Raw genomic sequence first — 16,085 nt, forward strand, 5'->3', positions numbered from 1 at the left:
TGTATAGAACAGGTCCTCAGTTACAGTGGCAGGTGTCAGTGATGTGTGTATAAAACAGGGCCTAAGTTACAGTGGCAGGTGTCAGTGATGTGTGTATAAAACAGGGCCTCAGTTACAGTGGCAGGTGTATGTGATGTGTGTATAAAACAGGGCCTCAGTTACAGTGGCAGGTGTATGTGATGTGTGTATAAAACAGGGCCTCAGTTACAATGGCAGGTGTATGTGATGTGTGTATAGAACAGGGCTTCAGTTACAATGGCAGGTGTATGTGATGTGTGTATAAAACAGGTCCTCAGTTACAATGGCAGGTGTATGTGATGTATGTACAAAACAGGGCCTCAGTTACAATGGCAGGTGTATGTGATGTGTGTATAAAACAAGTCCTCAGTTACAATGGCAGGTGTATGTGATGTGTGTATAGAACAGGGCCTCAGTTACAGTGGCAGGTGTATGTGATGTGTGTATAAAACAGGTCCTCAGTTACAATGGCAGGTGTCAGAGTGCATTATGTGTACAGTTATAATTGCTGGTGCCAGTCCTATTTATGTTACAAGTAAGAGTTACTGGTAATACCTCTTCTGCTGTATTGGTATTTAGCACCAGAACAAGGTTCCCAGGATCACAATAAATTTTCAGGAAGTTCTGAAGGATCCGATCAATGCCAAGTCCCCGTGCAGTGATGACAAGTCCATCCTCATGAAACAAATCAAGGAAGATTTGGTTTTCATGTTCCAGGAGGGGAGCCATAAACTCTACTATGGTAACAATCCCAAGTTCAGCCACAGATTGGCAAACTACAGAAAATACTGGAGCTGCAGATAAGTTCTGGTCATTGCTTGATCCCCAACACCTGGCAGTGAAACATAAGAAGCACATAGCTATTAATATATGTAAACAGAATTATTAAATTACAAAATCGTGCAGCTAATGTCTTTTATTCGGTTAGTTGTGAAGTCCTCACTTTAGCATTCAGGGGCAGATGTATTAAGCCTGGAGACGGCTTAAGGAAGTGATAAACCAGTGATATGTGCAAGGTGATAACACACCAGCCAATCAGCTCCTAACTGTTAATTTACATATTGGAACCGATTGGCTGGTGCGTTTATCACCCTGCAAATATCACTGGTTTATCATTTCCTTATGCCTTCTCTAGGTTAATACATCTGCCCCTTAGTTAGGAAACTCATTGGGGGAGATTCAAATGTTTGAAAAGTCGGTTGGGTGTCTGTCTATAAAGGTGGGTACACACTAACAGATATATCTGCAGATCAATTGATCTGCAGATATATCTATGGACGGATCGGGCAGTGTGTTCAGCATACACACTGCTCGATCCGTCGGGGACTGACGTCATGAAATGGGCGGGCGTGTACACACGCCCGCCCAGTTCACCTGTCAATCACCGCCGGCCGCCGCAGCATGTGTACGGGCGGTCGGCCGACCGCCCCGTACACACACAGCGACGCGCCAATATATCGGGAGATATATTGGCCGTCGGCTGTGCTGCGCGCCCGACGCGATACGTCTGTGAACGATGAAGTTCACAGACGTATCGGCCGTACACACTGGCCGACGGTCCCGCAATATATCGGCCGTTCAGGAGAACGGCTGATATATCGACCAGTGTGTACGGGCCTTTAGGTAGGAAAAACCAGACTCCCAACTGACTTTTCAAACATTTGAATCTCCCCCATTGTGTGTTATAAGGAAGATAGCACCCTGTGCATTGGCTTTCTCTGGCCTCTGTAAAAGCATCTGGCCAGCAGTTCTGCACTTTTATATGATATCACACCTGCTTAGTGCGTCTAAATATATCATTTACACTAGAGTGCATGATCCTACACATATTCTCAGAAATATATTCTACAGTCTGATTTTGTAACTGGGAGAGAGGTTCTAGACCTACACCCTAAGTAAAATATACTGGGTGATAACAGCAGGTGTGTCATTAATCTGTTTGGTATACTGTATATAATAAAAGACCATCAGTCTAGAAATGTATGTGATAGATATTACTTATTAAACCATTGTAACTTCCCTTCCCCAATGTTTTGAATGTGCAAGGTGTTCTGCACACAGGGGGTTATTCAGATCCCGTGGCATCTGGTGCGGGATGTGCAACTGATGTACGACGGCAGCAGACTGTCAGTGATTGACAGTCTGCTGCCATCTGGGGGGCGGGGAAGGGGCGGCGGGCCTTCGTGTAGGTGGAGGTAAGAGGCAAGGGATCTCAGTCGTAGGATGGAGATTTCCTGGCCTCTGCAACGGGTTTGCGATGGTGAGTGAGAGATCCGATGCAGTGTCCGGGGATCGTTAGTGCAGCAAGGAAGCAGCAGTGATAGCATCTCCAACCACATCTGAATCAGGCCAATAGAGATGTTCTGCTGGGTCAGACAAGACATGGGATGGGATGACTGAGGGAAGTCAGTGGGAATTCAGATTTAATGTAATAGTAGCCCAGCATGTGAGACCACCTGCAATCATAGACTGTCCTCTTGTCTGCGTGAGTATCATTAATACCACTTTTACACTCGCAGGAAAGTTCATTCCCGGGAATGTGTCCCGGTATATTTGCCGGGACACATTCCCGGGAATGACTCTTTCACATTAGCGGGCTGACCCGGCATATTGCCGGGTCAGTGACGTCACCGCCGAGTCTCCCAGAGGCGGTGCTTGGAGATAATCTTCTCCAAGCACCGCCTCCTCCTATGAAGAGAACGGGTGCCGGGTCGCCTTGACCCGGTATACCCGTTTACACTGGCAGCTTCCCGGGACGGTCCCGGGTTCAACCCTGCTTTTGACCTGGGATGAAATCCCGGGATGCTCGTCCCGGGAAATTGTCCCTGTACCCATTTACACTGAGAAGAATCCCGGGATGATGCGCGTTCACGTGCAATATCCCGGGATTTTTCTGCGAGTGTAAAAGGGGTATAAATTGTCTTAATATTTAGCACTTTGTAATTCTAACCCCTCATTGTTACTAGCATTTAATATTCACAATAAAGCAGCATTCTGCATGTAGCATAAACTTCCAAACATGAGTCTGTACCCTAGGGCAGTCAGGGCCTATAAAGTTATTATAACAGAGATAACGCTCTGTTACACTTATATCCCGGTGTGTACACACAGTGATATCCTTGCTATGCCCGATTTTCACTTGCGATTTCCTTTGAACTCCCCTGGAGCCCAGCACCACCGATTTTGACTATCTTTTCTTGAGATATGGACTATGTGTGCTTACGATTTTGGCTTATGTGAGATGTCATTGACATGTGAGATGAACTAGATAGTACACCGATCTAGCAAGGATTGACTTGCCTGCACAGTCCATCTTTTCTTGCGATGCCGACCTGGCGGGACCGCGCATTGGGATTGAATCGGGATCGCAAGGTGACTTTCACCTTGCGATCTGCACTAACTTTTCTTGCACATTGTCTGTGAGGAGCCAGCGAGGCTACTAAAACTCCACTCTCCGATGCCAATGAAGCGCCACTAGGATTACAGTCGTGGCTTTCCTTACGTGATCCGCTTTATCAATAGAGTAAGCTGCGAGAAAGGTGGAAACAGATACGAGGCTGTATGGCCCCGCTATTGTGAGAGCATACCCTGCCCTCAGACAAGAGTACTCCAGTGACCCCTAGTGGATGAAAAAGAAAATAGGATTTTGGTACTTACCAGGTAAATCCTTTTCTTTGAATCCATAGGTGAGATCCTTGCTATGCCCGATTTTCACTTGCTATTTCCCTTGTACTCCCTGGAGCCCAGATAGCACAGATTTTGACTAACTTTTCTTGAGATATGGACTATGGGGTCGATTCAATTCGGCAACTTATGAATAGCGCCGGGAATTAGCTCCCGCCGCTATTCAATTCAGCTCCAGTTAAGTCGGCGATGGCCCGTTCTCGCCGACTAAACAGGTTGAATTGTCAGGAGAACGGGCATTCTCCGACTTAACTCCCCGGCGCGAGGCTGATTCCCGACAGAATCAGCCTCGCGTCGGCCGTGAGGCAGCACTTTTGTCAGGTTTCTTCTCTCATCCGCCGGGGATGAGAGAAGAATTCCGGACAATTGCGGGTAACTAGCAGCTGAATTGAATAGCGTCGGGAGCTAATTCCCGGCGCTATTCATAAGTTGCCGAATTGAATCGACCCCTATGTGTGCTTACGATTTTGGCTTATGTGAGATGTCATTGACATGTGAGATGAACTAGATAGTACACCGATCTAGCAAGGATTGACTTGCCTGCACAGTCCATCTTTTCTTGCGATACCGACCTGGCGGGACCGCGCTTCGGGAACGCAAGGTGACTTTCACCTTGCGATTTGCACTAACTTTTCTTGCGATTTTGACTATATAGTCAAAATCGAACGAAAATATCTCACCGTGTGTACACACCCTAAGTGATGGTGATCCGGCTCCCTGCACACTTCTAGTGTGATCTGGATTGGATTTACTTCTTCTTTGTTCCAGACCCCCAAACTGGCATATAGATGTCTTTCTTGCGGTAAGCATGGGACAACTTTTGCACAAACATACCCTTTCTGTGCTTTGGGTCACATTTGCATTCTCCCTCCAATCTCCATTCAGCCACTGTAAGTGCGACATATTTACCGGGTGCCACCGGGTTGAAATCCTAATCATTTTTGATACGCAGTGGATAAAATGTAGTATGCGGGTAAGAAAACTCTGCTTGGGCCCCTCAGTGCGGGCAGTAAAATCCTACCAGGCTGCCTTCTAGTATTTATGTTACTGTAGAAAGGTAATTTCTTATAAATACTCCCTCAAAATGTTTATATGGGCTAACTGTCCCACCGGGGGCTAATTAGCCCCGATAAGCTGGCGCGAGACGCGGTTTATCTGGGATTTTGGTCAGGCAGGTGAAACCAGATCCCTAGAAACAGCCCCGCTGTTTCTACCGAAAACACACAATTTTCACAGAACCTGTGTGTTTTCAGGAGGAAAGCAATTTTTTTTAACGGGCAAATTGGGTAGCCTGTAAGATAATCGGCAACCGACCTGACAGACACTGTCACATCCTACATCAGCTACTGCGAGAACATGTGTGTACCTACCAAGACTTACCACATTTACAGCAACAACAAGTCCTGGTTCAACACCCAGCTCAGGCAACTTCGTCGGGCCAAAGATGAGGCCTATAGCAGCGGTGACAGATAACTACACAACCGAACTAGGAACTCTCCAACTAAAGAAATGAGGATTTTAATTACCTACTGGTAAATCCTTTTCTCGTGGTCCGTAAAGGATACTGGGGTCCACATTAGTACCATGGGGTATAGACGGGTCCACTAGGAGCCTTGGGCACTTTAAGAAATCAATAGTGTGCACTGGCTCCTCTCTCTATGCCCCTCCCACCAGACTCAGTCTAGAAACTGTGCTCGAGGAGACGGACATATCCTTAGGAAGGATGTAACAGAACAGTGGTGAGATTCAACAAACAAGAGGAAAGCCATGCTAACTGAACTTGAACAGGAACAGCAACAGCTGAACCAACAACATTACTTAACAAATTAACAGTGCAGGAAAAACGAAGCACTGGGCGGGCGCCCAGTATACTCTACGAACTACGAGAAAATGATTTACCGGTAGGTAATTAAAATCCTATTTTCTCTTACGTCCTAGAGGATACTGGGGTCCACATTAGTACCATGGGGATGTACCAAAGCTCCCAAACCGGGTGGGAGAGTGCTGAGGTTCCTGCAGAACTGATTGACCAAACATGTACGAAACCGACCAAGTAGCTGCTCGGCAGAGCTGTAAAGCAGAGACAGCCCAGGCAGCCACCCAGGAAGTACCCACCGATCTAGTAGAGTAGGCCTGTACTTTAGGAACCGGCAATCCTGCCGATGAATAAGCATGCTGGATAGTAAGCCTGATCCAGTGAGCAATAGACTGCTTTGAAGCAGGACACCCAACTTTCTTGGGATCATAGAGAACAAATAGAGAGTCAGATTTCCTTTGACAAGCTGTCCGCTTTACATAGATCTTCAAAGCCCTCACAACATCCAAGGACTTTGAGGTAGCAGAGGTGTCAGTAGGCACCGGAACCACAATAGGTTGGTTGATATGAAACGCAGACACCACCTTAGGAAGAAATTGCTGATGAGTTCTGAGTTCAGCTCTATCTTCATGAAAAATCAAATAGGGGCTTTTGTGAGACAATGCCCCCAGTTCCGACACACGCCTTACAGAAGCTAAGGCCAACAGTTTAACGGTCTTCCACGCAAGAAACTTTATGTCAACCTCTTGTAAAGGCTCAAACCATTCCGATTTTAGGAACTGCAACACCACGTTAAGATCCCAAGGTGCCGTGGGAGGCACAAAGGGCGGTTGTATGTGCAGAACCCCCTTCAAGAACGTCTGAACCTCAGGGAGGGAAGCCAATTGCTTCTGGAAGAAAATGGATAAGGCCAAAATCTGTACCTCCAAGGAGCCCAAACGTAGGCCCACATCCACACCCGACTGTAGAAAAAGAGGAAAACGTCCCAGTTGAAATGCCACTGCAGGAAATTTCCTGTTTTCACACCACGAGACATATTTTTTCCAAATACGGTGGTAATGTTTAGACGTTACCCCTTTCCTTTCGTGATCTCGAAGAAGATGTGAAGCCTGTAGAAGGGCGTTGTATATAGCCCTTAGTTTCAGAATATTGATCGGAAGAATGGTTTCCTGCCTTGAGCATTTTCCTTGGAACTGTTCCCCCTAGGTGACTGCTCCCCAATCTCTGAGGCTTGCGTTTGTGGTTAGCAGAATCCAATTTTGGATCCCGAACCTTCGACCCTCGGTCAGGTGAGAAGTCTGAAGCCGCCACAGTAGAGAAATCCTGGCTTTTGGTTACAGACGTATCCTCTGGTGCATGTGAAGATGTGATCCGCACCATTTGTCCAGCAGATCCAGCTGGAAGGGCCTCGCATGAGGCGACTATCTTCCCCAGAAGGCGAATGCAGAGATGCACCGATATCCATGCTGGTTTTAGAACATCCCGCACCATCGACTGGATAACCAATGCCTTTTCCAACGGAAGGAATACCTTCTGTTCCTTCGTATCCAGTATCATCCCCAGTAACGGAAGCCTTTGTGTTGGTTCCAGGTGGGATTTTGGTAGGTTCAGAATCCATCCGTGATCCTGAAGTAGTCGGGTTGAGAGGGCAATGCAGTCCAACAACCTCTCCCTGGAAGGCGCTTTTATCAGCAGGTCGTCCAGGTACGGTATTATGTTCACTCCCTGCTTGCAGAGGAGAACCATCATCGCTGCCATTACCTTGGTGAACACCCTCGGTGCCGTGGAGAGGCCAAATGGCAGGGCCGGGAACTGGTAGTGACAGTCCTGTAGTGCAAACCGTAGATAAGCCTGATGAGGCGGCCAAATCGGAATATGAAGGTACGCATCCTTGATGTCCAGAGACACCAGGAATTCCCCCTCTTCCAGACCTATGATCACCACTCTCAGAGACTCCATCTTGAATTTGAACATCTGTAAATACTCGTACAGTGACTTGAGGATTAAAATGGGTCTTACCGAACTGTCCGGTTTCGGTACTACAAACAGGTAGCTGAGGTAGAACTGGAACAATGACCTGGGTTTGTACCAGTTTTTTAATTGCTGCCTGTAAAGTCATACTTGCTTCCGGAGAAGCTGGAAAACCTGATTTGAAGAATCTGTGAGGAGGGAGTTCCTGAAACTCCAGTCTGTATCCCTGGGTGATAAGGTCTGTGACCCAGGGATCCTGGCAAGATGTTGCCCAAACGTGACTGAAATAACGTAACTGAGCTCCCACCTGCCTGTCTTCCAGGCAGTGCAGACCACCATCATGCTGAAGGATTTGAGGAAGTAGACCCAGAGGTCTGTTCGTGAGAACCTGTAGCTGCTGGTTTTCTGGGTTTACCTCTATTACCTTTGAAGGCTGTAGAAGAACCTTTGGATTTGACTTTGAATTTCGCTGTCTGAAAGGACTGCAGAGTTGGAGCAGAGTAGGTTTTCCTAGCTGGGGGTGCTGCGGAAGGAAGGTATGTAGACTTACCCGCCGTAGCATTGGATATCCATATATCCAGTTCATCTCCATAAGGGGCCTCACCTGTGAATGGCAGGCTTTCCACGTCTTTCCTGGAATCTGCATCTGCAATCCACTGGCGTAGCCATAAGCCCCTGCGTGCTGACACTGCTATGGCAGTGGTGCGTTCGTTGAACAAACCAATTTCCTTTATGGCCTCCACCATAAAGTTAGCAGAGTCTTGAATATGCTGTAGGAGTAAAATTATCTCCCCCCTGGGTACGGAATCTAATCCTTCATTTAGGTTACCTGACCACTTAGCAATGGCCTTAGTGATCCATGCACAAGCAATAGTGAGTCTCTGAGCTACCCCAGCAGCAGTGTATAAAGATTTGAGAGTGGTCTCAATCTTGTGGTCAGCTATGTCCTTTAAGGATGCTGCCCCAGGAACAGGTAAGACTATCTTACGTAACAACCTAGACACCGATGCGTCCACAATCGGCGGGTTTTCCCCATTTCTTTCTATCTTCCAAAGGGAAGGGAAAGGATGTAATTAATCTTTTAGGGATCTGAAACTTTTTGTCAGGATTAGCCCAAGTTTCTTCAAACAGGGAATTCAATTCCTTTGATGCAGGAAACGTAGCTGAGGATTTCTTTTTTACATTAAAATAAGATTCCTCCTCTACCTCCGCCACCTTGTCAGGAATGTGCAGGACATCTCTAATACCTCCTATTAGGGCCTGTATTCCTTGTGACAGGATAGCATCCCCACCACCCTCCTATGGGTCTGATGTATCGACATCAGTATCAGCCTGCATGAGCTGGGCCAGAGTACGCTTTTGTGGGCAAATGGCAGGGGTCTGAGGCGCTGGTATGGGAACTGAATCCCTATTCATCAGTTCATCTATAAACTGTCTTAAGAATTGCGTCTCTCTCATTATGGGACAATTTTGTAGAAATATTAGCTATCATCCCTTTAATTGAATTTAACCATGGGGGTTCTGCCCCACTAGCATGAGAATGTGTACTATTTTGGGTACATGGCAGAGAGTCTCCGGGGGAGGATAGACACTCTGCTGTGCAGGAAACACAGTTCCTGGACATGGTAACGTGAAGGGACACACGCACACACCCACACACAGAAGGTGAAACACAGTTTAACCCACACAGAGCCCGCAGGAAGACACAGAAGATGGAGCCAGCCACACAGTGCCCTCGTAGCGAAGTAAAACTTAGCTGGGTCGCCACACTAAGTCCCTTAATAGGGCTTAGTATTCTACAGCACTCCCCCCCCCCTTCTAAGACCCCCTGGTACCGCTGAGGAGACGTGGAGTCTTGGTGGAGTTGCTACGCTTCCCTGTGAATCCTGTCAGTGTAAGCTGCAGAGGGAAAATGGCGCTGGAGAGCTGCTGGATCCGCTCATAGTGAAGCCCCGCCACCTTAATGGCGCTCGGCTTCCCGCTTTTTTTATACTGGCCTGAGGTATTTTTGTGTTTAACAGAGGGTTAAAACCCTTGTTATGTATGTTAGCCAGTGTGGGTAATCAGTGGTGGCTCAGCGAGCCCCTCACAGCGGGACACACTGCACTGTATGTCTTCCTGAACCCCTGGAGCGCACCGGGACGCCGGTGCTGTACTCACCACTCTTCTGTCTTCTGGCTCTGCTAGGGGTGACGGCGTACTGCGGGAGATTACGCTCGGCGTGGTGGGGCTTGCGAATGACTCCCTCAGGAGCTCAGTGTCCTGTCAACGGAGAAACGGGACCATTAACTCTTTAGGAAGTTGGGACGTTCTCCCCTCTAAGTCCCATGAAGCAGGCAGTCTGGTGCCAACCAGACCTGCCCAAAAATAACAAACAGAAAATAAATGCAGAAAACTCTTCAGGAGCTTCCCTAAGCGTGACCGGCTCCTCCGGGCACATTTTCTAAACTGAGTCTGGTGGGAGGGGCATAGAGGGAGGAGCCAGTGCACACCATTGATTTCTTAAAGTGCCCAAGGCTCCTAGTGGACCCGTCTATACCCCATGGTACTACTGTGGACCCCAGTATCCTCTAGGACGTAAGAGAAATCAGGTTAGCAAAAAAGTGGTTCTCAGGCAAGCTGACAAATGATCTCTCCACCAATGACCCCATATCTGTATGGAAAAGAATGCACTCCATAACCAACTACAAGAAAACATCGAAGTCCACCACCATACACCAAGACCTAGCAGACGAGTTGAACCACTTTTATTGCAGGTTCACAAAAGAAGTCCCCTGCGACCCAAACAATCACCTCCACAATGCCAGAACACAGACGGTCAACTCCAGGCACTGCAAGTCACCCAAGAAGAGGTGGAGGCACTGTTCAAAAGGGCCAAATCCAGGAAAGCTCCGGGTCCTGACGGAGTGTCACCATCTGCCCTGAGAGCATGTGCGGGTCAGCTCGCCCCCATATTCACCAAGATCTTCAACAAATCACTGGAGCTGCAGAAAGTCCCTTCCTGTCTGAAAAGGTCCACTATCGTCCCGGTCTCCGAGAAACACTCTATCACAAACCTGAACGACTACAGGCCGATAGCACTGACATCTGTGGTCATGAAAACGTTTGAGCGTCTGGTTATGAATCACCTGAAAACTCTGACTGGACCCCCTACAGTTCGCCCATCGATCGAATCGGTGTTTCGAGGATGCAGTCAACCTGGGCCTGCACTACATTCTACAGCACCTAGACATTCCCGGTACCTACGTGACGGTCCTGTTTGTCGATTTCAGCTCAACCTTCAATACAATCGTCCCCAGCATCCTGCACCCCGAATTACTTCGCCTAGGTGTCCCAGAAGCTACCTGTTCCTGGATAGTAGACTTCCTGACAGATAGGACACAGTGGTGAAAGGGGGGGGGGGGGGGGGAATTCAACTCTCAAGCGCAGTCAATTAGTACAGGGGCCCCTCAGGGCTGAGTCCTCTCACCCCTGCTCTTCTCCCAGTACACAAATGACTGCACCTCAGAGACGCAATCAGTAAAGATCATCAAATTCACCGACGACACCACCGTCATCAGCCTCATCAAGGACAGGGACGAATCGGCCTATAGACGGGAAGTAGACCGTTTGGCCCAGTGGTGCAGCCACAACAACCTTGAGCTCAACCCCCTCAAAACTGTTGAGAGGATAGGGGAGGTGATTTCTTTCTGAAGTCCACTAACGATTGCCGACAGTGTGGTATTGCTATTGGACTCCTTCAAGTTCCTAGGGACCACAATCTCCCGGGACCTTAAATGGGGGTCCGACGCTGACGCCAATGTCGGGAAAGCGCAGCAGAGGTTGTTCTTCCTCAGGCAACTAAAGAAGTTCAACATCACACAGAAGCTCCTGATCTTCTACTCCGCGGTTGTGGAGTCGGTACTGTGCTCCTCGATACTGGTATGGTATGGCTCCGCCAGCACGAGGGACAGATGCATGCTCCAAAAGGTGGTCAGAACCGCAGAGATGATCATCGGGGCCGACCATCCCTCAGTCCAGGACCTGTACCTATCCAGAGCTAAAAAGCGGGTAACGAAGATAGTAAAGGACTAGCTACACCCCGGCCACAGCATGTTTAACTTGCTTCCTTGAGGAAGGCATTACAGGGCCGTCCCCACGAGGTCCACCAGAAGCCTCAAAAGTTTCTTTCCCCAAGCAGTCCGCCTGCTGAACTCCTGAACATTGACTGACTAGACGTACATGTAACTCACATGTGTCCCTACAGTATACCTATCTGTATGACTTTACTTGCCCAACCACCTGCTGTTACCTACTTGGCTGTTGTATAGCAAACCGAAGACAAATTCCTAGTATATGCAAGTATACCTGGCCAATAAAGATGATTCTGATATCAGAGAAACATTGGAAAAAAGTGCAAAAAAAGGCCCGATGTTTCACCTCTAATTGGATACTCCCCTAAGTCTATATCTATAAACAGTAGCAAATATATGTAAGTGACAGATTTCTACCTCCCTTCACTTGTTCTAAAGCAGCAATAAAGAAGTTGCCCAACATAGTTTGCACAGCAGACTAATGCTGACTATGGGGGTAATTCAGAGTTGATCGCAGCAGCAAATTTGTTAGCAGTTGGACAAAACCATGTGCACTGCAGGTGGGGCAGATATAACATGTGCAGAGAGAGTTAGATTTGGGTGGGGTGTGTTCAAACTGAAATTTAAATTGCAGTGTAAAAATAAAGAAGTCAGTATTTACCCTGCCAAGAAACAAAATACCCCACCCAAATCTAAAGGGCCCTACACATTTGCCGATCCGCCACCGAGCTGCCCGACGGCGGATACGGCCGACCCGGCGGTGGTGGTGGGGGGGCCGCGCATCGTACATCGCTGGTGCCTCCACACTCAAAGATATGAACGGTTACTCGTTCATTAATGAACGAGATCATTCATATCTTTCAGTATTATCTACCAGTGTGTAGGGCCTATAACTCTGCAAATGTTATATCTGCCCCCCCCCCCTGCAGTGCACATGGTTTTGCCCAACTGCTAACAAATTTGCTGCTGCGATCAACTCTGAATTACCCCCTATGGTAGAGGATAATGAGCAGTGAGGATCGACGTCATTAGTCATTCAGGTCATGTCTACTTTCTTTTTCAGCATCAGTCTACTACTAAAGGATGAGATGGGGGATGTCATAATGTTGCCGTTGACATTGTTGGAATGTATATATTAAACATGCGGCATCTGCAGAATGTCGACATGTGAAATGCAGACATTCTGCATGGACAGCCAGCAATGGGTTAGGGTTAGGGCTGTAACACACTGGCTTTTTGCCATCCAGGAGAAACCGGCAGAGTCTCGCACACAGGACGGCTTTGAGCCGTGTGTAATGCTGTGCGCATGCGCAGCATCAGACACGGCTTGAGAAAAAACCGTTGTGTGTGAAAGCTCCCCTTCACACACACGGTTCACTGGCTGCAAAGACGGCCCGGCGGCCGCCCGACCTTCCAGTGGTGAGACCCGGCTGCAACCCGGCCGGGGCCGTGCAGTGTGAAGGGACCCTAGCCCTCACACTGTTAACTACAATGCCGGCACGGGAAAAAGCCGTCCGGCTTTTGCCCGGCCGGCAAAAGCCGGGTTGTGTGTTTTAGCCCTTAGGCTACGGGAGGGAAGGGTTAGAAAGTAATCATAGATACTGTCTAAAGGGATGCTGGATCCGCAGAAACTTCTAAGTCATCAGGATATCAACACAGGGCCCGGAATACATCGCTGGAGCCGCAGGCACAGGTAAGTTACCACTATACCACCCAGGACAGTATGTCGGCATTTCATCAGTGCTGACATGAATGTCAACGTGGTAAATATCGGCATGCCAAGCATGGTGTCATTCTTATGTTGACAAAATATACCACACCTTTTGAAATACAAATGAATAACATAAAAGCATTCATCAAAGGAGTGACTTATCACATATTGTGGGAATTCAATTGCAGGAGTATGCATTTACTCTGTCAAATCAGTGCGGCAATAGCCGCACTTTACAACAACATGATCTTGTGAAAACGTGTTCGCTGCCCCATAGCGTAGCGACCACTTTTGTGAAAATCCCAGATTCGACTTGACAGGCAAAGGGTGCGAAATGGGGCGCTATTGCCGGCATTTAAACGCCGCAGCAACGGCAATTCGCAGACCTTCATCCTGAACTGAATTCCTCCCTAGTACTCAAATAACCCAGGGACCAGTTTGAGAACTGCAACCAAATAAAAGTCACCAATCTGCAACCTGGGAGTGGCTAAGCAGAGCTCTCACTTTGCTTGGGACATTTGGATTCAGTATGATTTACCGGCGGACGGGATGCGGCTGTCGATATCCTGACAGCGGCATCCCGTCCGAAGAATGCCGGCAGCGAGGAGAGCGCAAAGAGTCCCCTTGAGGGCTCGGTTCTCACCACAGGATCTATTCCCACTCTATGGGTGTTGTGGACCACGAGTGGGAATAGTCCTGTTGCGCCGGGATTCCAGCTGGCACCATTGTCGGCTGTCGGGATTCCAGCGTCTGTATCCTGACTGCCAGGATCCTGACAGTCGGCAAATTAAACGCATCCCAATATAAGCACGATGAACGTCTTAACAACTGCAAGTAACTAGAGCACACAGTAAAATCAACATTAACAGCTTAATGTTAATAAAGGATATGATCCGGCTTTTTCACCATAAGGTATGTGCCTCCCCCAAACACTTCTGTAACAACTAGTAATTAATAAATATATGCTTATTGCTTACCTATACAGGCTTGGACTGGCCCACAGGGGTACAGTAGAAACCACCGGTGGGCCCCACTGCCTGGGGGCCCACCTCCTGCTCTAAGGATCAGGTTCCAGACTGTGCACTTGCATTATACATCATAAATATGTTACCTTCTACTGGACAATGGTGTATTTTCTACAGTGCATAGCTGTTATTAATCTGTTATTAATCTGGCACATTATCATGCTTGCAGCAACTGAATTTACTGTATATATTTATGAAGGGACCCAGACGCTGCACTCTCTAATGGTTAGTCAAACCAATGAGGTGGCAGACCACACCCCCTCTGTGGACTGGTCACACCCCTAAACATGGGCCCCTACCACTGCATTCCCCCGGTGGGACCTACATACCCCAGTCCGACACTGTACCTATACAATATTTCATTTACAGGAACTTTTAGTAATAAAAACATACACTTTACAAAGCATTTTTGCTACAATAATGTTCCACACTATACCTCACTTTAGTTGTTTTACTTACAGGAGTAACTGAAATACATGCTTATAAAAGAACAAGACAATGGTAATAGTGATGCTGATCTCATATAATACTTTGCTGCTGCAGACACTCTTTGAAAGCAGGTATGTCAATCAACCCATGCAGTTATATGATCCCCTAGTGATAATGCTGCATGAAGGCGCAGGTATACAGTTCCAAACCTTGAAAACCTTCACCTTTCTACTCCCACACATGACTGCTAAACATTTACAGTATACATAGGGAAAGCAACAGTCACCCTGACACATAGAATAACACAGTATAGATGATGGATAATCTGCATTGTAATGCTGTCTTTATGTAATATGGTTCCATCATACACACACTCTGCACCCACCTGACACTGCTGCTACTAGGGGGGACTGTATTGTGGGCACATCTGTGATCTGGCTGTCACTACTGGCTGTAGGGTAGTGTTGGCTGTCACATGCACTATAACCCGTGGTGCTATAAGCAGTAGGACTGGCTGTTAGTGATTACCTCAGGGTCCTGGCTCTCTTCCTCTGTTCTCCCCAGCAGCAGCAGCAACCTGGTGATCACAGCCTGCCATGCGCAGTAACAGCAGCAGCAGCAGCAGCAGCACCGCCTCCCTCTCTCCTCTCTCCTCTCTCCTCCCTCCCCACACACACACAGGGAAGCCGGAGCTGACCAAACACAACTAACCCTGAGTTAAACCCACAGAGCTGCTGTAGTCCTCATCCTCTCGGCGTGCAGCTACTACTGCCTTGGGGAGGCTCAGGGATCAGTGCACTGAATACAAAGTATCACAGAGGCCGTTATTTTATACAACTATCCTCTGTCATCAGTGTCTTCAGCAACTATGTCTATCTATTACTGAGAAACAAACACACAGTACATTATGTAGACCTTCCAAGTTCTGCTAGTGGTATGTGTGTAATGTGTTATAAATAAGGACATGTAAACTAATGCCTTTAATGGCTTAAAAATTATAGATTTTTTTTAAAGTTTAAAAAGTTAAACAGAAATTACGTCAAAATCGCATTAATACGAACATTACAATGCCAATAAAAGTGATAAAGGGGAAAAGTCAGTGTTGACATAGTCATCAAAATCAATAATTGTAACGAGTGCAATGATGGATTATTATGCACTATTCCGTCAACATGGATTCATATATGTGCATAATAATTCTGAAATGGGAGCAAAATGAAAAAGTAACTTTCTGCAAGGGTTGTGTCTACGGGCCTAATTCAGACTTGATCATAGCAGAACATTTGTTAGCAGATGGGCAAAACCATGTGCACTACAAGGGGGGGGGGGGGGGGGGGGGCAGATATAACGTGCAAAGA

The 16,085-nt window shown here is 47.6% G+C and overlaps 1 protein-coding gene across 3 annotated transcripts in view; it reads right to left on the bottom strand.

Moving 5' to 3' along the window:
* ERCC4 (ERCC excision repair 4, endonuclease catalytic subunit) overlaps positions 1-15,521 on the bottom strand; it is a 114,985-nt gene extending 99,464 nt beyond the window's left edge. The window contains exons 1-2 of one of the 3 annotated variants that reach the window (XM_063934336.1): positions 15,439-15,521; positions 574-850 (exon numbers count right to left, since the gene is read on the bottom strand). In XM_063934336.1, coding sequence (XP_063790406.1) covers positions 574-747 — 174 coding nt within the window. In that variant the 5' untranslated portion in view covers positions 748-850; positions 15,439-15,521. The other 2 variants (XM_063934334.1, XM_063934335.1) reach the window with 2 other exon arrangements.
* Positions 15,522-16,085: the final 564 nt, after the last annotated feature.

The sequence above is a fragment of the Pseudophryne corroboree genome, chromosome 7 (assembly GCF_028390025.1).
Source record: "Pseudophryne corroboree isolate aPseCor3 chromosome 7, aPseCor3.hap2, whole genome shotgun sequence".
Classification (NCBI taxonomy): Eukaryota; Metazoa; Chordata; class Amphibia; order Anura; family Myobatrachidae; genus Pseudophryne; species Pseudophryne corroboree.